The 23,958-nt window shown below is 32.6% G+C and overlaps 1 protein-coding gene across 1 annotated transcript in view; it reads left to right on the forward strand.

Annotated features, from left to right (window-relative positions):
- The first annotated feature begins 1,883 nt into the window (after nucleotides 1–1,883).
- The window catches only part of LOC109544380 (CKLF-like MARVEL transmembrane domain-containing protein 4), a 59,905-nt gene continuing 37,830 nt past the window's right edge, over nucleotides 1,884–23,958 (forward strand). Inside the window, exons 1-2 of the mRNA XM_048666877.1 lie at nucleotides 1,884–1,924; nucleotides 2,094–2,112. Of these exons, the coding sequence (XP_048522834.1) occupies nucleotides 1,899–1,924; nucleotides 2,094–2,112 (45 nt within the window). The 5' untranslated portion in view covers nucleotides 1,884–1,898. The remainder of the gene's footprint in view (nucleotides 1,925–2,093; nucleotides 2,113–23,958) is intronic.

Genomic DNA, 23,958 nt, shown 5'->3' on the forward strand with positions numbered 1-23,958 from the left:
AGTTTATTTTGAGATATGAGAAACAGCGCGAAATATAACTTCGGTTCGCCAGGACCACACGCAATCTCTTGCGGCCCGACCGCTCATAATACAAGAAAAATGCAAATACTGGGATTCCAGCCCCTAAAAATCCCTACCACGAATTGTTTAACAAAAATAATTTGTGGTAATTTTGAAATATGGAAAAACAGCGCGAAATCTGAATGGTTTGCTAGTATCACACACAGACTCTTTAGGTGCTATCCGCTTAAAAACAGTAAAAAATATTTAAATGGATCTTGGGCTTTAAAAATCCCTAGCACAAATCGTTTGACAAAAATACTTTAAGTAAATTTTGCAATAAAGTAATCACGAAATCTTAATGGTTAGCTGGATCGCACCCAACCTATTTAGGCGCCCTCAGCTCATAAAACAATAAACAGTAAAAAATGCAGATTCTCTAAAAGATCCTAGGAAATCGTTTAACAGAAGCAGCGCTAAATCATAATGGTTGGTCAGGATCACATGTAAACTTTAAGCCGCTATCCGCTCATAAACCAATAATAAAAACAAATGTAAATACTCGTTCCAAATCTAGTCCCTGAAAATCACTAGCACGAATCGTTTAGCAAAATAATTTGATTACATTTTGAAATAACGAAAACATCGCGAAATTTAAATTGTTGGCCATGACTGATAGCATACTAAGGCGCTATCCGCTGCAAATTAATGCTAAACTTACCGAAAGCTGCATTGTACCCCCTGGAAAGAATGTAAAAAATATTGTCTTATAACAGAAACTTTGTCCAAAACCCAGTTATGTTATTTGAATGAAAGGGAAACGCGATAGAAAACTCAATAAAACTTCAGTTGGTTCTCAGAAAACTAGTCATTTCAAGCTAATTTAATAATTAATGAATGCTTTCCTCTGCTCGCATCATTAAAAGCCACATAATAATTAACTTGATTTTTACACGAGTTCTCAGACCAGACTTTTGCTCCGTATTTATAAAACTTTCAGGTCATGCAGCTTAGTTGTGCAAAAGTAGAATTAACACATTAATGAAAAATAAATTTAAATAAAATATTACAGAGAACCAGAATTTAAATTAATTGGAACCCTAAAACTGTGAACTAAATCCTTATAATAAGGATCAGGAACTGTGTTGAGTTGCGCTTTTGAGTTGATGCCACTCTGTGAGTTGGTGAGTCTCACTGCGCCGCACTCTAAATGCGCTTGTGGCGGAATAATTTTTGAAATCAGAACTTTTAAAGAACACTTTTAATTAGTTGAAATTTCGCTCGGAAATTGAGTAACAGTTTAATTTTTAAGTGATTTCTTCGAGGTTTTTTGTTTAGTCATAATTTTTAGAAACATGAAATAAATTCGGTTTTTAATTTTAGTTTTGGCGTTCCGCATTAATCACTGCAGCTGAGCGAAATTCAGACAAACATAAATGGCTCTACATTTAAAATTAAATTAGTGAGAGATCGGCGTTTGGAGCGTTTTTCGATTCATTTTTGTTGACTTTCGTTAAGTCGAAACGTAAATTTTTTTTGTAGAAATATTGCCTTACGAACATGTACTCTTCACAAAAATGTCAACAATAAACAAACTAAAATTGAACTGCCAAGCAATAGCAAAGCAATGAATCATCAAAAGGGCAAACAAGCACATGATTATATATTTATTTATTCTGTAGTTTTGTCCGAAAAAGTGTATGAATGTAATTTGGCTACCGATAGTGGACGAAATAGGTCGATAGTCATTTGTGTTCTGTGAGTCGAGTTCTTAAATGGGAAGTATAGAATCATTGTGGCCTTTATCATACCTGCTAACTGCAGGATTAGTTCTATTCGAAGTGGATTTTCATTGTGTGTAGTGAACTTTTTGATGATTAATGGGTACAAAATGGAGAATGGGGTGCCAGCTTGCAGGAAGCAGGTAAGAATGATCTATTGGTCATCAATGATCTGAATCTTTTAGCTTGAACTGAGTTTAGTTTCTCGACAAGCAACTGAAGTTTTATGGATTCTTTATATTTCTCTCTCTTTGCTTTGTTGATTGCAAATAAGTTTGCTTTTGGACAGATGTACTAAACATTTTTTCCCAGGTGGCCCATTCAGCTTTGGGTAAGTTTGGTATTACTTTGCCTCTGGTTCCCATATAGCGTTAGAACTTTAAATCCCATATTCATCAACTGATTCGTAGGGTAGATTTGATTCGATTGAGCTATTGGTTCTTTCATAGTTAATTTTGAAACTGGGAATATTTTGGCAGGCTTCAAATTTTTTATCAAGCTCAGCTTAAGCTTTTCACGAAAGAACCGTTTCAGATATGCAAATATGGGCACTAAATTTATGTTCTTCTGTCGAAAAGTCAAGAGTTTTAGTTTTGCCTGTTTTGTTTAATTGCGAAATACTGTGAAACATGACATCGCCTTTTTCGAGGTTGATCTAGAACCATTTGAGCCAGAGAGTTCGTTTTTATACCATTGGATAGAGAATTGGTAATTCTATTAATTATAACTGTGCGTTACTAAAAGCACACGAAATTTGAATATTAGACATTTAGGTAAACATTTTCTCTTCTAGTTTGTGTCTGCTGTTGCGTAAAAGCGTTCGATTTCAAGTCAACATTTACAAAACGCGAAAAAAAATTCAGGATTTCATGTAATTTGAATGTATTTTGGAAGGCTTGAATAAATCGACGACATTTAAATCGCACTCTTTACTGATCGCACAAATCTAAACTTGTAGAGTACTTTTCGTTTCTTAAAAATCGAGTTTGAAAAACTTAATTCAAAATGTGTCCTGCACCAGTTTTTTCAAATCCTGCGAAAATTTTCTCAACGACTAGTGAAGTTCGCAATTTTGACGTTACATTTAGAGCACACTGTTTTTTACTGAATGCACATCTCTGAACTTGCAATTTTTCGTTCCTCAATTTTTTGTTATAATTCATAGCCTCCCACTGTGCCGCCCTTTGAATTAGGCTTAGCATTTAACCCAGGGGCGAATAAAAGGTCCGCGGCTTAAATCCAACAAAAAAACATTCTTTATGAGTAACGTTTTACCAAATGAGCAACGCAACTGGTGAGTGACTACCGGTGCGTTGGGTTGGCGCACCAAGCAATTTCGGCATCACTGGGCCAACTCCTGAAAATTCCCTGGACTACCCATGCCTAATAAGGATAAAACAAAGATACCTCAAGGTTGAAGGTTGCTGGAGGAATGGAGACCACCAGGGTGAATTCTAAGTGCTTGAAATCACAAGATATTTTCAACTGTGATTTTCCGCGCAGTTTTTAAGGATTATACGGATTTAACTCTGTGACTCATTCCAAGAGTCCTCACTTTATTTCTTCTTTATTTCAGTTCAATTATACTTTAAAATGCATTCAATTAATTTGTAGTCTTTAATTCAACATTTTACTGCGCTAATTACTTTCATTCTATTGCTCGGTTATTACGTTTAATTTAAATTTTTATTAAGTTCTTATAGTCCCTTCTTCCCCCACAATACGCTGTCGAAAACTGCAAATTTCCAAAGAGACTGCCAACTATTGACTTTCATTCTGTATAGTAACCTAATAGTTTTCTCCTTGTAACATTTATATTTAATAAATTATGGAAAACTCATGATTTTAAACTTTATTCTCATGCTTGTCACTATCTACGCCAGTGGCAGAATCGATTAATTTCTAGTACTTCTTTATTTATTTTTCTGTACACAAGAATTTTAGCAGTATTTCGCACGGGCAAAAAGGAGAAAAAATTTCAAATTTCCTCCCGATATAAGTAAGTTTTGAATGAAAGCTTTTGATATTCCATCTGCATCAGGTTGGTCACCTGACCCAAGTTCATTTTCTTGTTTTATTTAATCTTAATCTGTGTTCTAGTTGCTTGGTTCTATTTTTAGTTTACTATTTTAACCATTCTAACCATTATTGAACATATTTTATTCGGTGCTCTTGGGGATGTTTGCATGTAGTTTGGCGAGTAAGTTTTTCTGTTTATTTTTTTAATTTTTACGATATCCTTTAGGGCTCTGACTGTTACTATGTTGTTTTCTAGCGGCCGTGATCATGACTGTAATTGTCGAAAACGCTTTTTCACAATTCATATTTAAGAGTTATTTTATACCCGTGTATTACATGCACACCTCATACTAAAGGTTTGTTTGATTAATTTTTTTCCAAAAACAAACGGATTTTTAAATATTTCTCTACATATTTTAATTATATACCATTTGCGGCTGACTCTGAACTTCGCTTACCATGAGTGTATTGTCACATTTTTGCAATTGCTTGAACATTGTTAAGTTTTCAGTTTCTTGCACATTTAACAACCGTGAAAGATACAAACTATATTAAAAGGAATAAATTTTCTCTCGTTCCCGACTTATTTTTGTTAACATTTAATAATTAGTTGTTTGTTTACGAAAAACAGATTTGTTATTGTTAACATTATCCAATGCGTAAACTTATACATTTGTTTTCACTTCATTATCGTTACAAATAATCATGTCTACTTGGTGACCTCCTTGAAGATCGGGACCGACTTTATGAACTTAATTTTCTTCCTCTGCTTCAAGCGACTCCTGCTGCGACATTACGTTATTCAACGGTGCTTATACTTGGTGGCCTTCTCAAGTTCTCGGTTCTCCAATTCTCCATAGTAGTTTTACCTTTCGTCGAGCCGGTGTAACAGGCGGCAGTAGATTGAAACGCGCGCGATTGCTGTTTGAATTGAAATTGCGGTGTCGGTGCGTTTGTGTAATATAACAGGTGTTTTGTTAATTGCTTTCAACTAAATACTTGCTCGAATAATTTCCACAAACTTTTCGTTAAACGGAGCCCAATGATGACCGAAACCGTGGTGAACGTCCAAGAGGCGCCTAATAATAACGCTGCACCGAATAAGCCCCCAGGGGGTAACGATCAGCCCTTGTCCTGGATTAAAATTAATGTGGATTACTTCAAAACTACACCTGGATTGTTGAAAATTGCTGAATTTGTAAGTAGTCGAGTCGCATTCGTAGAATGTAATGCTTGTGTGTGACCTAAATTGGATATTATACAATCTGTTTACTGCATGCAACGGGGAATATTTACTACGATTCATAATTGCGTGTACCGTACTTAAACTGTGAGCGTTTAAGTGAAATGCCTTAAATGCAGTGTTAATGTGTCGAATGAAACTATGAATATGCATTGATTTACCTGCTGCTGATTAGGCTCGCATGAATAACAAATTCCAAATTTATTTGCCGATTGTTTATTTTTAGCTTCGAGCGAAAACAGCGACTAAAACAATATTAATAACTAGTGGACCTTGTAAACCATTTATCAACTTTTTGCTAGGTAAAATGCATGTTGCCGATACGCATAAATAGGAAATGGCAGTTTCATTAAATATTTCCTTGAGTTTCTTAGTCTGTACATTTGCTAATTAGTGCTGTTTATTGGTGCATATTTGAATATACGAGTATTAAGGAGAATACGTGGTGGTCTATTGATTGCAACCATTCTAGAATTTTGAAATATTGGTTGGGTGTTTGATTTAAACCACTAGGTCAAATAAAGTTTCGGTTATACCGGAATCATACGCAACTTTTTGTTTTTGACCGGACACCTTGTATGTGGGATGAAAGTTGTTAATATCTACATATTCATAAAAGCACTTTTGGCGTGTTAATTTGTATATTTCCATTTAGTCAACTAGTACTCTCCAGGCAACCCAATGACGTAGATTAAACTTGAAATAAACGTCGGTAAAGACACCTAACACACAATTGACGTACCTAAAATTGAGTATTTATGACGTTTGTACGACGTGAGTGTCAGGTCCATAAGACGTCAGGTAGACCACTACAAAAGACGAGATATATAGTCGTATTACGTCAGTAATGGCCGGAATGATCGTGATATTTAACGAGAGAATAAGTTAACTTTCGCTTTGATTGTAACATTTAATATGTAGTTTATCGCAGTCCAAACATTTTGTTTGTTACTTACTTACACAAGTTTATTTCACCTACTAATAAATGCGAGTGCAATTTTCTAGGAAATTGCGCCCTTTTGAAGAAATCTATACGAAAAGTGTGATTTTCGTTTACTAAAAAATATGAATAATAGTAAAGCCAGTCTTGAGCAATAAATCATTTGTATTGTATGTATTTCCACGAGATAGAAACTTACAGGACGTTTAAATAACGTTTTCAACTGATGTCAGTTCGCGTGCTTTAATTCTCATAGATTAAACGGCATATTAATAACTATGTCAAAACGTGACCAAAATCGACGTCGACTAAATGTCTACTCAAATTTGTGCTTCCCTGAGTCATTGGCAAAGCTACCTGATTTTGTGCATAAGAAATAAATAATGAGAATCGCGATTGGCCGTAAGCCTAGTGGAGTTCTGATTTTTTACCGAATAGAATGAAAACACAATTTAAATGTTTATTTTTCTGGTTTTCTTAAAAATTCCAAGAGATTTTAAGTTGATTGCCAAATAAATTTGTTTTTTAGATAGACGTCGAAGACGAGTTGTCCAATATTTACTAGCGTATTTCAAACTCACCTGACCGAAGAAGATCAATTTAATCAAATGCGTTCGTGATCATCGCTTGAAATTGATGAGTCGTTCCGACTTTTAGATTGCTCGGGCGTGGTTTTGCTGAGTGGCTTGCACCGTCAGTATAAGATTTACGCAGATGCGACGCGTTAGAAAAAATGTTTTTTCGCGTCCTAAAGGTGCCTAAAAGTTCGAAAAACCAACAAGTTTTGAGACCTAGTTTATTTTAAAATTCGGATCATGTAAAATTATAGTCGATTAGATTTTTAACTATCTTTTTATTGTTCATCTATAACTGGAAGTATTCATTTTGTGCAATAGTTTTATGCTTCTCCCAATAACTTTTTGTATCAAACTACGTCAGCTGAAAAGAGACAGCTGGACGGAAGTAAAAAATCAGGAGAATATAATGTAGTCATCAACTTCTATATTTACTTTGTTTTGCTTACATTAGCAAATAATCACTAAGAAATTTCGGAATTTTTCTGATAGGAATTGAAGAAAAATATTTACTTACTACTATTTAAACCATTATACAACTACCTCTAATATTAACATAAAAATAAAATAATGAATTTCACCATATAAACAACACATCTGAAAATAAAAGCCAAGGTAACTTGAAGGAGGCTAGCGTATACAACTTGAAAATCTATGCAAACGTACGTGTAGCAATGCCTAGTTTTGTTTAAGATAATTTTAGTTCATCAGGGTATCAATTTCATGTAGCAAAAATTGAAAACGTACGTTTTCTAATGGGCATTTCTACGTTAATTAGCAAATTAATTGACCGATATTTATTTGGTTTGTTTTAAGCAATGAGTATGTTAGAACATTTTCCAGAGCAGAAAGTCAGTTTCTTTGTCCTTTTGGTTTTGTGAATATTGTTCAATGCGCAATTGGGAGATTCTGTGTTTTCCTATAAACCATTTTGCTATACAGATTTTCTTAATTTGCAATCTGCTTATCTGCAATTAACAATAATTGATTCGATTTTGGTGATCCTTTTGGTACTTCTACTTTTGAAACAAAATATGCATTCAAATTATGTGTGAGACAAAAATCTGGTGCACAATACACATTTGTGTGTGTTACGAAATTGTGGTACACACACAATGCAATTGTGTGTGTGTACGCACTGTCGTCTAGATTTTCTTAAAATAATTTTTTGCTAAACATTATTTAAAAAATTTGCTTTTTTCTTTACTTTAAGAAATATGTAAATTAATTTAAAAAGTCAAGTCGGAGCGATTAACAAATTTTCACCACTTGTTAATACTTTCACGAAAACGATGCGAAGTTTTTGGACGAAAGTTTAAATTTAAATCGAACGAATTTAAACTGTTATGTTGTTGAATAAAATTATTAGAAAAAAACTGTTGGTCGCTTATGGAAATTAGGTTTTACTGATAATCACTCCATTGTAAGCACTTGAAGCGAATACTCTGAAGATGTTAGTGATGCGTGATCCAAAATGTTAGAGTCAAAATCCTACAAGCGACAACAACACTTTTTGAGACGATTGCGGATAAAGCCTTAAACTAAATTAATATAATAATAAATTAATTTAATATAGAAAATGTTGCAATTTCTCTAAAAAAAAAGTTATGGTAGTATTATACTAGGTAATTACAAATGTGCTAAGAGACTAAAAACGAAGGCGATCAAAACAACTTTATCTAGAGGAAGAAGCGATATATATTTGGAATGAACGCGCTCAGAATTCAATGTTTTTAGTAACAATTAACTGGCCAAGAAACATATTCTGTAAGTATTATCTATAACTTACTTTCTAGGAATTGTGTCTCTAAATTTTGTGTGAACTTTTTGATGGGTGATGATATATGAGAAATTAAAGTCGTAAAGTTCGATCGCTTTTGTTTGTAATCTAAGAAAACTCTCATTACAAGGTCGGGTTTATTTACTCAAGAACCCAAGCAAAAATGTTGAAAATATTTTTTTCTTTCTTGAAAAGGCTATTAGAGAAACTAAATCAAATATTGCCAAACTAATACAAACAATGCTTGATTTGTTGTACTTCTACTCTAAAGTAACTTTGAATCATTTTTCTTAATTTCAGGCGATTTTAAATATTTAATTTTTAGCATCTACCTGGTAAAATGAAAAAGTCAAATACGAATGTTAAAAAAGGCTTAAAGTCTTAATATATCAGGGTCAATCAATATATATTTTAATCGTGGAAATTAACTTCAGTATAGATGAAAACAGCTATTTCTTCTCTATATCATGTGCTTTAGAACTTTCAATTTATTTTGACATGCAGAAAAACATTGAGCCAATTTTCCATTGTTTTCAAGTTCCACAGTTTATTACTATTTATTTTCCGAACATTTTGGTTCGTGATACAAAAATATTACACATAAAGTACGATGGCTTCAATTTACATTCTGTCTGCAAATCTAACAATTTTGTTTCAACGTTTGTTCGCAACTTTATAGTTAACATATTTATGCAAAATAACGGAAAATTTCTGTATTTTTTACAAACTAATATCAGGTGATAATTTTCGACGTCGAGTAGTTCTGCTCGTGATATTGTTTTACGCAAGCGTTGTTATATTTGATTTGAATTTTTGATTTCATCGATCATTATTACTATATTTCTTCTAAAACCGTAAGCTGTAATAATATTACCACACGTATGTTTGTTATTATAATAACCAATGCCTATAATTAGTATTTAGATGGCGTGCATGTAAAATCTTAGTAATTATGGATTAGAAAAGTGTTCTAATAATAGCTTGGTTTATAAATAACCGATTGCTCATCTTTTAAAATGACTTTAGCAAATGCATATGAAACAAACCGCGGATAGATTATAATTCAATACTGAAATGAAATGCGCAAATGCTGTATGGAGATCTATATTAAGACGCAAATCGAAAAAATGACTGCTTGAAAAGTGTACAAAAGAGCTGCAATTTTCGCACTGCAATGTTATTGTGGAACCAAACGGATCAATTTACATATATTACTGCATGCCAATAAGGAACATTTTTATCTAAAATAATGGGTCATTTTAAAACGAAGTTTGACTAGGTAATTATTACCTGTACAGTGGTTAATTAATAATGATTACTTACTATATCGAAAACACTGCACACGAAACAATGAAGCCGAATAGGCGTTAATACACAGGTGTTAACAACCGACATTTTAACTTGATATTTGTCTATAGTTTTGTGCAGATGAGTTTATAAAAACATCAATTTGATTGTGGATAGTTTATGGATTTGTGGACTATGAATTCTGAATTTTAGTAATAATATTGTGTGGTCTTATACATATAAAGATACAAAAAAAGTGGGAAATATGATATAAAATACAACGCGTACCACTTGAAAAAAAAAGTTTGATTACCTTCTCCTTTCTCCTGAAACTTTTCAACTTTTACTGAAATTATTGTAGGAAATTAAAATAAAATATCACTATTTTTTTTGCCTTTCAGTAAGACCTAAATAAATGTATGGGTGCGATAACAATAATCTATATTTTAAGCCTTTTGACAGGAAATCTTCACTTTCTCCTTTTTTTAACATTTAAAGTTATAAACTTCCTACATAAAAATGTGGTCACAGGTAACCAAAAACGCTTTTGTTCCTGTTTATTATACATGGTGATTCATAACATTATGGACACAGTAGCACAGGCGTTCTCAGGCCCATGGTTAACGAGATACGGGGTGTTTTTACAAAATATTGGCCTTTTCTCTTTAACCCGCACAGTTTATAAAATATTTTGCTCAAATCTTGAACGTAGGCTACTGCTTATACTATTGACCCGTAGGTAAGCCAACTGATTGTAAAAATTTACAATTTTTTCTATAAGCATACCCTTCTTTTACCCCCCGAACTTTTTTGCGGTTCGCCATTTACTTCGACCGAACAACTTTTTGAATTTGTTGTTCAATTTAAGAATTTTTTATATCTTACAGCTTTCTTGTATCTGCCTTCGTTTTCGAGTTATGAGTTATTTGCACATACATAAGTCCATGTAGGGTTTCTGGGTGATTTTCTATGAATTTTTTTTTAGAATTTTATGTGTCCTTTTGTTCAGTTTTCTTTTAATGAAAGCTTGAAGCGCAAGTTGAAGTTAAAATAGGGATGGCTGATGAGCTAACTTTAAAGTTATTTTTACTTTAGTTTGCAATAATTGAGGTTTATCGGCTTGTAACCTAATGCAAATAAAAATTCACAAAAATGTAACGAATATTTCAATTTAGTATGAAATTAATTTCATAAAATTAGATAAGTTTAAATTATTTAATTTTGATTTAATAAACTAATGGTGATGTTCAAAATGGCCTCCGTTTTCTCTTAAGCATAAAACAACCCATCGCCGAAAATTAAAGTCAACTTTATCCAGTTAATTCCTACACATTCTTCGGGTACTTGTTTGGGGTTTATTTTCAATGTGGCGTAAAATTTGCTCCTCATTTTTTGCGTACACTGCGTAAATGCGATCTCCTATTGCATTGGCAAAGAGAGCCCGTCTCCCGAGCTTTCCGTTCAACATTAGCAAACATTTGTGGATTTGGAATCATACGATTTGAAATTCTTCGTCAGCACTCCATCACACTTTTTCGGCAGTTACTCTCACAAAACCCCAATACTAATAGCACATCAACTTGCTCATTGAATTAAAATTTTCCGGCAATTTTTATTTAAAAAAAGCTTGGTTTTACGCAACTACCCTTAGGTGCACAAGAAAACTGAATCGTCTAATTTACGAGACTTAATTTTTGACAACCATATCTCCAGGAAAAAGTAGCATAGCCTGCTATGATAAAATAAATAACTCGAAAACGAAGGCTGATACGAAAAACTGCAAGAGATAAAATATTCTTAAATTGGACAAAAAATTCAAAAATTTCTCTGTAGATTTTTCGCAACCAGTTAGCTTACCTACAGGTAGAGTGCCTAAACTGTAGCCTACGTTAAAAATTTGAGCAAAATATCTTATAAACTGTTGTAAAAAAAGAAAAGACCAATATTTTGTAAAAACTTTAACACCCTATATCTCGTTAACCTTGGCAACTCGACTTGTTTTGAGGTCCTCTGCACGCCCCTGCTCTATGTCTATATGGTGGTAAATCACCCTGTATATTTAAATGACACTGGATAGTAAAAACAGGATTGAGTAAAAACGAAACCCGGTTAAATTAAAAATTTTCTGGTATGTAATATTATTGGAGTTTTTGATGGTTCTCATAGGAACACTAAATCAAAACTAAAAATGCGCTTCAAGTAAATTTTATTTGTTATTTAAAAACATTAAAAATGTTGTTTTTGTGTGGTGTTTTGGTGTTTTGATGCAGCTTATTCACCTGAAATTTTTGTATTTAAATTTCAATAAAATGCAACATATGGTCAATAATTTTCTAATTATTATTCAGTTTTCTTAAATTTTATATTGCAATTTTTAATCAATGCAAAAAATTTTTAAAGCAAATCCCACTCTTATGTCTACGTTCTTCCTCTCCTTCGGCGTGATTTGGCATTTAGCTACAAAAAGTAATCGAGTTTTATTTAATACAAGCTTGCGCAAAATAATAAGCGAACTTTGATATTAATGGAGTCAAATATTTTGAATTCCTCAAAATAATATTGAAACTTTGGTAATAATGGTGCCAAATATTATTTTCGAACTTTTAATCAATCAAGCAGGTGTAGAATTTAATTAAGTCCGAAATTGACTAAAACAAGGCGGACTTGTAGCAAACTGATAAACTCATTAAGCCATGGAATGTGTGATATTGAAAATATTTAACTTTTCAATTTTCTCTGGTTTTTTAGTAAATAACAAATATAATGATACGTGATTTTTTTAATTTACAGATTTCTCAAAAACAACACATTGCCATCAGATCAGGGTTATCTGATACATTTTACAGGACAAAACATAAATTAAATCATAGGAGTTTGGCTTTCGCAACCATTAGACTGGCTAGAGACCATATAGACTTTGTTGAACTCACCAGTTTCAATTATAAATGCGTCCAGAGAGTTGATTAATTTAAATTTCGTCGTTTTGTAGCAAACTGTTTATAATATGGCTCCGACTGAAAATTAGCAGGTTATTAGGATTTCTAGTCCATGTGTGTGCATTATTTAACCGTTATCTAGACTGGCTCTAATAGCTGTCCAATTCCCTATACAGTTTTAATCATGGCACGACGACAGTTACGTGAGATAATAATCGCTTCTTAAGATGATGCCTCGTATGGTTCGTTCTTCTATCATGGATCAATTGGTTACTAGGTTGTGTGTCATTTCATGTAGGTAGGTTCACATATATGGATTCCAAACCGAATATAGTGGGTATACATTAGAATACACGGCATACATTAGAATAAATAAAGTGAAATATTTAGCAAACATGACGAAGTTATCGCGCCGAAATTAGTTCGATCTGTTATCAATCATAAATAACTCGTCAGTAAAATATGTCTAAATTAACTGGAATAACTCGGATTAAATCCAAATAAACGTTACGTACGTCAACAAACATTGAGCACTTCGTTCCTTCTTGACCCTGATAGAAAGTTAATTTCACATTTCCATCTAATTCCAATATAATTTTAGCATATATTTTGTTCATATAAAAGTGCAAAATCTTCGAATTTTGGACAGTATTTCCTTTAATTAATGCAACGTATTGGGAACAAACTTTTTGTTTCGATCTCTTTGTTTCGAAAGTGTTAGAATAGTAAACGATTAAGGGACAGTTTTAAAGATTTTTGCAAAGTAGTATTTCAAATATATAGATTAAGAGTTCATATATTCCGTTCATTTTCCGTATGTGTATAATCCTGAAAATAATTTTGTACTTAATTTATACAAAATAAATTTTACAAATTTTTAATGGTTGAAAGCACATATAAAATGTAGTTTTTATTATATCGATTTAATGGTGTATTTAAGTCTTTATTAACCGATTTTGTGCGCACCTTTAATACCTTCTAGAATTTTAATTTATTTTAAATGTAAAAAAAATGTTTATTATTAATTCTCGTGTTTTAGTTATGATACGTTTTTTTTAAACATGGTTTTAAAATCTGGTCCGAAAGGACACTACTGTAAAAAATACATGTTTTCAAGAAAGTTCATAAAATCCAATTGAAACTATTTTGGCAAATCTTAAAATATTTCCAACGTTTCCAAACGTTCCGTTATTTCGAAAATAGTCGATATCATTTTTAAATTTGTTTATGCGTTTCAGATTTACACATCTCCGAAAAAACCTAATACCGCAAGTACCTAAAAGACCAAGTTTCTGAAATACTCTTTCGAAAAGATAATTAAATAATTATACCGACATTTCCAGCGGTTAGAAACTTCCAACTAAAGCTTCAACTCTTCAATTTCTAACTAAAACTAAACCGAAAATGGAGCTGCATTGTCAACACATTTAATAGACTTCACACTTAGTAAGTTTCTGATATGCTTTATTACAACTGAAAGCCAACTCCTCATCAAAGATTCTGATAATTGTCATAACATTTATTTTTTACTAGCATTACCTACTGTAGTACCACTTCTTCATAACGGTTAAATAAAAGGTTAAAATAATAATTTATGTTCACTTCATTAAAAATAGATCCGTTTTTTATTATATACAAATTTTTTACTATTTAACTTTCAATTATACAAATGTAACTTCGGATGAGATGGACAAAGCAAATTAGTAGCAAATCAGATTACAAGCGAAAGTAACACCACTGGTCTATTTCACACTTACAAAATCTGAAAATTGGTATATAATACATGAGATACAACCAAATATTACGCTTTCCAAATAATTAGTTAATTAATTATAAATGAATAGGTCGTACATAAATAAAAAATGAATAAATATTACCAATACACTTTGCTTATTGTATTTAGGTATAAATTTTGCTGTTTTAGTTAGCTTTGAGATCATTTAACATAAATCGAACCCTCAACAAAAAACTTGGTGACCTTTAATGTTTGTTTTCTGGCAGCATGCTTATGATTTCTATTGAGATATTTTCTTAAATCAGACGTGTTCCGATTGTTCATTTCGATTCTTTTCTATTTCGTAATATTGCATAGCCTATTCCATACACCATATTCTCCATCAATTCAAAAAAACTTTGTAAATCTGCATTTTGAATTGGACTCTTCTCTACCAGTGATATCGTTTGGTGCACAGAAAACACTGTGAGTTTTATTGATTTTATATTTATGTAATAAGTTTTTAAGACAGAAAGCCGAAACAAATATTTTATTTTTTATATACGCATACATGCTTTAAAACCAAATGTAATTAGGGGTGTTTGCAAGTACTTTATTTAGATCCGGACCATCGCCACTGTTCTAAGAACAGCTATCAATTTCCGGCTTACTATTTTTATTCGACCGATTAAATAATTTTCCCAAATTTAATTTCTATTGGTGACTAAGTTGTCTAATTAGACAACTTAGTAAGTAAGTTGAAACTGATTTACAGCATCCCAGGGCTTAGGCAAAATTACGAAAGTCTTGAGAGGCTCTTGCAAATGTTGAGGACTTGGTTCTGCAAGCAAAGTATTTGTACTGGTTTTGCTAACCAAACGCGGTCTCAGATTCTCTTTTTCCAAGACTGCAAGACCGAAACCATCCTCCCTTATTAATATTTTCTTGAAAGACGCACCGAGCAGATATTTTTATTACAAGGAAATTGATTTTGACGCATTTGAGACTTGAACAGTTGTCGCAGCTACATTGCTGAATGCATTTCCGTATACACAGCTAGGAAACCATTAAATCTATTTAGAATTCCGGGCAAAATGAACCAAGAGCTTCGCCAAGCATAAAAATACGTAAAAGGTTTCCCAATAATGTTTTCTTGAACTGGAACTTCAAGAAATCCTTGTGTCTACTATTCAATGATACTTGAAGAAGGAAAAATATTCAGTATCGTGTTAATTTTGAATATTTTCTGTAAATTCCTTTATTTCACCGGCTACAGATATTTCCAGTTTATTTTCCTGAAGAAAAGCCATTTTTTTCGCGACAACGAAGACAATCTGTGCAACGTGTTTTGGCGCTTAAGAATTGCTGTCAAAATGATACTCTTTCCATTGGTCTCAAATTTACAGGGAAAACTCATACGATAGCTTAAAATATCCATTACTGGCCCGTCTAATAAATTCGGGTAGTGTATTAATAAATAGTGGCAGTGCGTGTTCAAACGGTTCCTAATATTGTGGCAAAAAAAAAATAAGTTACATTTTCGATACCCAGTATCTGGGAAACCAAAACATCGAAAGACAAATTGAATAGACAAATAGTGAGTTGTTCTTCATACGGATCCTACATGTCATTAGCAATCCCCAGTATGATCCATGAAATAATGGAGACTTTTTGTTTAGATGCTATTTAATCTAATATATTACCTTTATGCACGTTTACGTGCTCCAGTAACTAGTTTCGTATTATTAATGAGAAAACTGTGTTTTAATTTTTTAATGATAATTCGAATTTCCTGTTTTTGACAATACTTCATATAGACACCGAAAATAATTATTGAACTCCCTAAAATTCCTTTATCACTATCTTTAAGTAAGTAATTAAGGATATAATAGGTTTTTACCTCAGTTCAACTGCGACACTTTCCGCTCCAACATCTATAAGAAGAAACAGAATAAACTGCTGAATTTAAACTGACGATAACTTCCTATTCATATCTCAACTTTCTCGGAGGTACATTTTCCACTTTCTCCAAGATAAGTAGTGCGTATTTCCGAAGTGATTTTACTTGCAAGTAAAAATAATTTGATTGGCTTACTAATGTTTATTAGTGCGACTAAAAAGATTCAAAGGCTGGCAAGTTTACCACTTAAGTTAAAGCTAACTTACGCCTGTAAATTTGAAAAGTACTGGTTTAGCTAGACCATTTTATAATAATTTGAATACATGTTGCAAACCGTAACGGCTCGTAAACAAAATTAGTACTTCCCCTATTTGGTTCACTTCCTTTTAGATGGTACCATTGCCAATAAATACCGTAAATGTTACTTCCGACTAATACTGTTGCGTAGCCGATTGACTGATGGTACGGTTTGTATGTCGAAAAGCCCCACCTTAAATTTATTTATTTAGAACGAGGTTACACTCATCGACGAATACCTGATTATTCTCTTGAAATTTAATGAAAACATTCAAATGGAAGTCATCAGCTGTAGGTACTGTTTGCCGGAATTGAAAACAGATTTTAATTCTTCGTCAAATGGCTAACAATTTCATCAATTCATGGCGTCCATAAAACTTAGACCATCATGATTTTAGACGTATAGCCACTCGAAGAATAGTGACGATAAATTCCAGGCTTGACATGAATCTCATCAGACTATTTTAAGAAATCAAGCAAACATTTAAGGCTTACTAACGATGTTTGAGACCCGTCAAAGTTAAACAATTTGGAAAAATGGGAACTACGGCACTATTTGGTTTCAAAAATTTTGCATTCTAATAGACATCTTTACACAAAAAACGATTGCGATATAAAAGCAGTCTGCCCCTTATGAAATCCCTAATGTTTGATATATTCATCTTGCACACAGTGGCAAATAGCTGGCAAAGGGAATAGAGATCCTTAAAGCGGTGCCAGAGATTTGCGTGCTGTGTGGGCGATGCGGAGCAAATCTGACTGGGAATTTTGCACAAATCGTAAGGACTTTTTAGAAATCAACTTTTTGTGACAACCGTTAGCCCCTTCCCAGATTACTAACTTCCAGGAAGATAGATGCAAAAACTTCTTAGGTTTCTATCAGTCAAACCTTTTTATGTCGAGACGTTAAGGTTATTTTATAAGCATTTATAGAAAGCTATATTTTGTTAATTATTCGAAGGTAGAACCTTGTATATCACAAACTCTATGAATAATCTCATCAGTCGTCTTAACTGGTTTATACTCTATCTCAAGAGCTTTTTCCTGATAAGGCACTATTAGAAATGTTTCGTCTTAAAGAAAATGACAACAGACAGTGGTAATATTTAAGCGAGATTTTTTAACACTTTGAACTTGAGTGACGGCAATATGTGGAACGAGCGATTTGGAACTCCATGTTCATTTCCGGTTTGAGTAAAATCATACAATCCCTAATCACAGCATCTAAATTACATAAATTGACAAAATATACTTCCTTGATAACATTGTCACAAGTGGGAATTTTTCAAAAAGGGAAGTGTCTTAAAAACTTTAAAAGTTTGTTTAAATATCTCATAATTTTACTCATAATGAATATGTAGAAATTATGTTTTGTTTATGCTATAAATTGTTTAGGCTTTCTGTAATGGTAATAGTGTTCATGCTGTAAAGGAGCATCGACGAAGTTTTTTACATTAAAGAGTTCCTAACAGTCAATGCTTACAAACTTAGTTTTTACGATTTTAGGCGTGCTGGGAAAACTGAAATGTTTTCAAATACAAGTATTGTTTGTGAAATAACATCGTTCGTTTTGCAGGCAACAAAGACAGTAAGGTTTGCACGATTTTTCGATGCAGGTGCAAGATATCACAGAAGTCAATTTTCCTTTAAGATTACAATTTTTGTCAATGTATTCGAGAAAACACACTAATGAATAAATGTATTTTATTTACGCACGAAGCTCGGTTTACTCGAGCTATAATAAACAATCGTCGATTGTCGGAGGAAAATCCCCAGGCTTAGAACTCACTCACACAGGAACACAATTTTTGCGTCAGTAGCGGATTTAGTACTAATTTATGGTGCAGCGTTTTATATTATCAGTTGTTTGCTCCTTTCATATTAGATAATACATTGATGGAGGTTTGTTGTTTACATTTTTTTGAAGACCATTAGGAAGAAATATTGAACGAAGTTTCTTCGGATATTCAACCATGAATTCTCTTCCAACATGATGATGGAGCGCCTTCTCATTTACAAATGATATGACTGAGATAATATTAGTAAGAACACTGGATCTTACTGCCTCAGGTTTTAGCCTATAAGTAACGTCTTTGGTTCACGTTACAAAAATGAGCAGAAGGGATGTATTTATATTTCTAATTCTTAAAGCTGCAGCGTTCATTAGAGCACAGCATCCTTTATTTATATTGTCTCGTTTTGTTGAGTTGGTGCTACAATATTTTTTTAGTTATTTTTGAAATAATTTCTTATCAGATTATCTCTGCAACGGAATATATTCTTAAATTTGCACAATCTTACTGACTTACCTTATATACGAAGACAGTTTTCCAGCTTGGACAATTTGGTTATAATTTTAGAGTGGGAAGATATCACTCAGTCAAAAATATCTGAATATTCATAAGATATCGTTTGGAATCTTTAATGAGCTGTCCTTTGATAAAACTTGCATATGTCCCTCATTCATATGCCCCGTTCTTAAATCTCTCAGGTTATCATGGAAATACAAGCTTAAATATTTTGATTGGTATCACATCAAACCATTAAATGGTAAGTTTTGGATGTTTTTATTAATAACAACAGCAATAGCCGCTTATTTTTGGGCATTTCTTCAGACTTAAGGTAATTAAAGCTTTGCTTTCAGCATGCCGAAAAAACCGCTATAAAGCCATTTTATTAATCTAAGTAAAAAAAGTTACTACAGCGGCTTCAAAAATCCTTCAGTTTGATTATTTTTGGAGTTAAAAATCTCGCCGTAATTTCACCACCAAATATTCTGTGCTTCAACACCTAAAATGCAGCTCAACATTTTTTCATCTATTCCGTTTTTCCTTGAATATTTTACTTGGACATATTGTTATAACATACATATTGGTACAGTTTTGTTTAGGAAGAATTAGACGTAAAATATAGCTTCCAATCTTTCCAATGTCCAAATTAATGATTTTGGTTGTGTACAGTTCTACTACACCGCAATTAGCCACATGCAACAATGACGAATACAAAATTATAAAATCAAACATTTAAACTATAAAACCAATGTTGTAATTTCTTGGTGACCGTGATGATAACTGGTGATAGATGTTAATTTCGGGGCTTGGCTTAATCGGTCAACAGATAGCGACAGAAAAACCAAAAAATAGTCAATTTTTGGGCCAACATTCCGGTTTGATTTAATCCATCATCGGGGCCGTAAAAGGGAACAGATTGGTTGCAGTCTTCACTATCATAAAAACTAGTCTTTATTAACATAAAATATAAAAGAAACCGAAACAAAAGTAAAATTAAATATAACAGACAAAAAGACAAATTACACTAACGGTATTATAAGAAAAACAAATTCAACAAACAATACTTATGAAACAATCATGGAAGGGATTGTTTATAAGTATTTTTCTGCCACTATTTATTGACCGATTAACCCAAACACCGAAACGTAAATTATAACAAAGTCCTTTTCAAACTGATTTTTAAAAACTTCAATTTTATTCAAGCAGCAGCACACGACTCAACGACTGAATACAAAATGAAAAATAGGCGTTACAATGGTAATAATTATAGTTTTGACATAAACAAATTCAGCATTCCCAGTATGCTGCGTCTAAGCTGGCTCTGCTGTTATCTTGAGGTTGTGGGCAGAAAGGGTGTACGTAACTCGTACATCTACTGCCTACTAAATTAAGTTTTAAGTTTGGACTGTATGCTTCACTTTCATTATGACTAGTAACTATAGATGAACATATGTTTGCTGTAGTCAGAATATCTGTATTGATTTTTATGTTGTCCAAACATTGTCAAGGTTTTCTATGTATATTTTAAGTTGTACTAATATACAGTGCATTGTGCAATAATAGTCATTAACCCTAACATAATCAGGACGTCTTACCGTCATAACTAGCGGTTATGACGAACAGGATGTCTTATCGGTATTAGTAGTATCTATATGCAATCTACAATTTAATTTTTTAACTTTCCTACATCTCACATATGCAAATACTTGCACAAAATCAGTTATGTTCTACGTTTTGTTTAGACCCAACTAGGTTTTTTAACCTTTGTAATCTCGGTAGCAATTATTGCCACAATCATATTAAATTCATGTTTCGGATTTGTTAAAGAAACAAAACTTAACGAAATCTAAGAAACAGCATCCTTGACATCAATATCCTACAAATCAATGTTTATATCGCCTCGATCACATGAAACAAATCACAATTTTACGCTTCTTTCGATCTAAATCCATCGTAAACTTAAAGCTGTTACTAGACAGCAGAATCAGTATTAAATAATTTAACGGTTTGCCTACAAAAGTGTCCATAAATACAATGTTGATAATCAAACTAATTTCAAGCCATACATTGATGATCCTTAACACTCTAGCACCCACTAATTGTCACACTAGCGAAAATTGTCTTCCCTCTTCTTATAGATTTATAAACGATGGATTTAAATGAATGAAAATGAAGTTCACTTATAATCTATTAAGCCAAGCGACAAAATACAGGTGTACACAATCTTTAAGTGACAGAATAGAGAAACAGAAGTATTTGTAGTCTGCATAATGAATTTCTAAATTACTTTCTCAATTGTTTATTGTAATTCGTTTTGTTTTCTATACCGTTTTCACCATAGCTACATGATAAATATGTAAGTATGTATATTGCCTTCTTATCAAATAAATCAAGCAAGTTTCAACTTATTGTGACCATTAAATACAACAGAGTTAAATGTGACTGGTTACTGGATAAAAACATGGCTGTTTTGTTTCAGAAAATAGCTAGTTGGGTACCTCCCTAATCTTCTTAAAGTTAACTTTGCTAAAATTGAGATATTTGCTTAAAGGAAAATTTATAATTCGGTTACAGTATAAATCACAATACGGATTTTCCATGTCTTTATTATTTTGTAACAGTTAAGAGAGAGTAACAACATCATTATATAAAATAGATAGACAGACGTAATTCAAATAGCACGAAGAACAGTCAGTAAAAAGTCTCCATACATCAGTTATTTTTCAATATTCTTTTAGTTTGATATTTTATTTAAGTTTAATTAGCAAAATCATCAATGCAAATGCTGGCCGGCGCCTTAGAAGTAATCGACTTAATTGTAAAGTAATTTGAAACACTTATTTGAACAAATCAAATATATGAAATGATATTTTGAACGAGAAAGTATATAAAAAGTCTCCATACACTATTATTGCTTTTGAAAAATTGTTATCTTCTTAAAGTTTAATATTTTGTACAGTTGCCATTCGCTTTAATTATGGCAGCAAGCATTTTCGGAAGACTTAGTACAAGTTTCCCTGTAACTTCTGATGGAATGCTTTCCCATTCTTGTCTTATCCTATTTTTGAGCCCTTCCTTATTTCTAACTTGGTGTTTTCTAACCCGACGCTTTAACTCTTCAGACATGTGTTCTATTGGGTTAATGTCCGGTGATTGTGGTGATGTATGTATTGCGTATGACTTAAGCTTAATTAGTTACTCCTTGAGTATGTTTCCGATGGTTTGTGGCGTTTTTCCACAACAAACATTCCAGTTGTGACTCCTATTCCAATAACTAACGTTTTTGTTTTCTCTATATTATGTGGTGATTTCACTCTTTTTTGGGAATGCCTTTATCTTGCACTCAAAGTGGACTGTTTAAATGGATAATTTTTATCATTATTAATTAATAATATTATCAATTTTCTTTAAAACAACTAACAATTCCTTAGTAACGAGTAAATTAGTAATAGCTCTGGTAATAAATGAGTTATGCTATTGTTCATGCGCATTTTTAATACAAATACTTATTGCTTAACAATTTACAATTTTCTGCAATATTTATATATCCTACAGTGTAAGGTGCGTCTATTTCCTGAATAAGGAAGGAGAATATTCTTAATCTTTGGTCATATTTAGGCACCATCGATACCTACATAATATCCATTGATGACCTCGTTAGCTTATTGACTACACTGACGCAATTGAAAAGGTTTTCCTTTTATGCTTGTGATGTGCTTCTGTCGGACGCCTACGGAAATTTGAAGCTGACTTTCATAAATAGCGATGCATGAAAGTGGGCGTTAAGTTGGTCTACAGATTTCTCTGAATAAGGGACCCATTTCCTTACTATACGACGTTGTATATACCTATCAGTGATGTTCAACATTTAGAATGGGTGTTCTAACGTCAATAAAATAATTTTTATTCGAATGAATCTAAAAGTGCTATTTTTCGATCAGAAGCGATGATCATAAAGAAGCACTTTTCTTTGCTGTTCATTTGTTTTACTTTTACGCACGGACTTTTACGCATATGTGCGCAAAAGTAAATGCGACAAATTGAACCTGTCACTGTTAGTATATTTTTTAAAGTATTTTCATTAAAAAATAACCGACATGCCTTTTTAATTAATTACGTAGGTTTATCGACAACTATTCATTATAATTTAAAGTTTACTTACAATTTGTAAATGCTCGCCGACGTTTCCACAAGCAAAACACGATTTTTTTAAATAGCGAAAATTTCATGCAAAATATGCAACTTATACAGGGTGATTCAAAATTGGCGTCATTCCTTTTAAGGGATGACAGAGGCTCCCTTGGGGAGCACGAGAAAAATATTGAAAATTTTTTCCGAAAATTTCTAGAAGATATTAACAGTTGAAGATCGAATTTCAACTTTGTTATTAAGCATTATTTTGAAATTGTTACACGTTTAATAGGCAGCATATTGGATTACTTAAGCATTCAAAAAGAAAAATTACGATCTTTGCTTCAAATTTTTGATATAAAAAAACTTCTCTTTTACAATTTTTTGATGAAAAGGCACAGCGGCAATGATTTTTTTGTCATTAAAAGATAGTTACAATAATTTGTTAAACTGTGACTTACTTTGCATTTCCTTTCACGAATTTGCGGATATGCGATTAGTTCAGGGGAAATGCTACAGTAATATAGCAGAAGCTGAAAGAACTCACGCCAACAAAGGGTGAGGAGAGTGGTTCCAGGAAGATAGTGGACGACAATAGATGTTCGGGTTCTAGACACAGAGGAACAAGTATTGGACATAATCGAATCTGGGCTTTCCAGCGGTACTCAGAGCACAATAACTGACACTTTCCCAAGCACCAAATAAATACCGAGGAAGGGCTACATTCCTACCACGTTTGTACGATACACACAGCACAAGGAGATACAATTGGAGCACGAGTTAATTAACTGAATACAAAAAGCTGCTTGATAAGAGTGGACAATAAGAAGATTACGCAGGCACTAGCTTGTTTGGAGTTAACCATTCAAATGTTTGGTATTGTATGGACTACCTGTAAACACCAAACCCCGCAGAATTTGAGGTTATGAGATCAGGTTGACATTCCGAAAATACGTTCTGCAGTCAACAAATCTTGTTGAATTTACCGTTTATCCTTGTCTATCTTATTGTCACTCTGTATAATTCCATGGTTACCGGAGTTTTTAATAATTACGAAGCAACAG

Source organism: Dendroctonus ponderosae, unplaced genomic scaffold (genome assembly GCF_020466585.1).
Source record: "Dendroctonus ponderosae isolate FM_Combo_2020 unplaced genomic scaffold, Dpon_F_20191213v2 Dpon_F_20191213_5, whole genome shotgun sequence".
NCBI classification, from domain to species: Eukaryota; Metazoa; Arthropoda; class Insecta; order Coleoptera; family Curculionidae; genus Dendroctonus; species Dendroctonus ponderosae.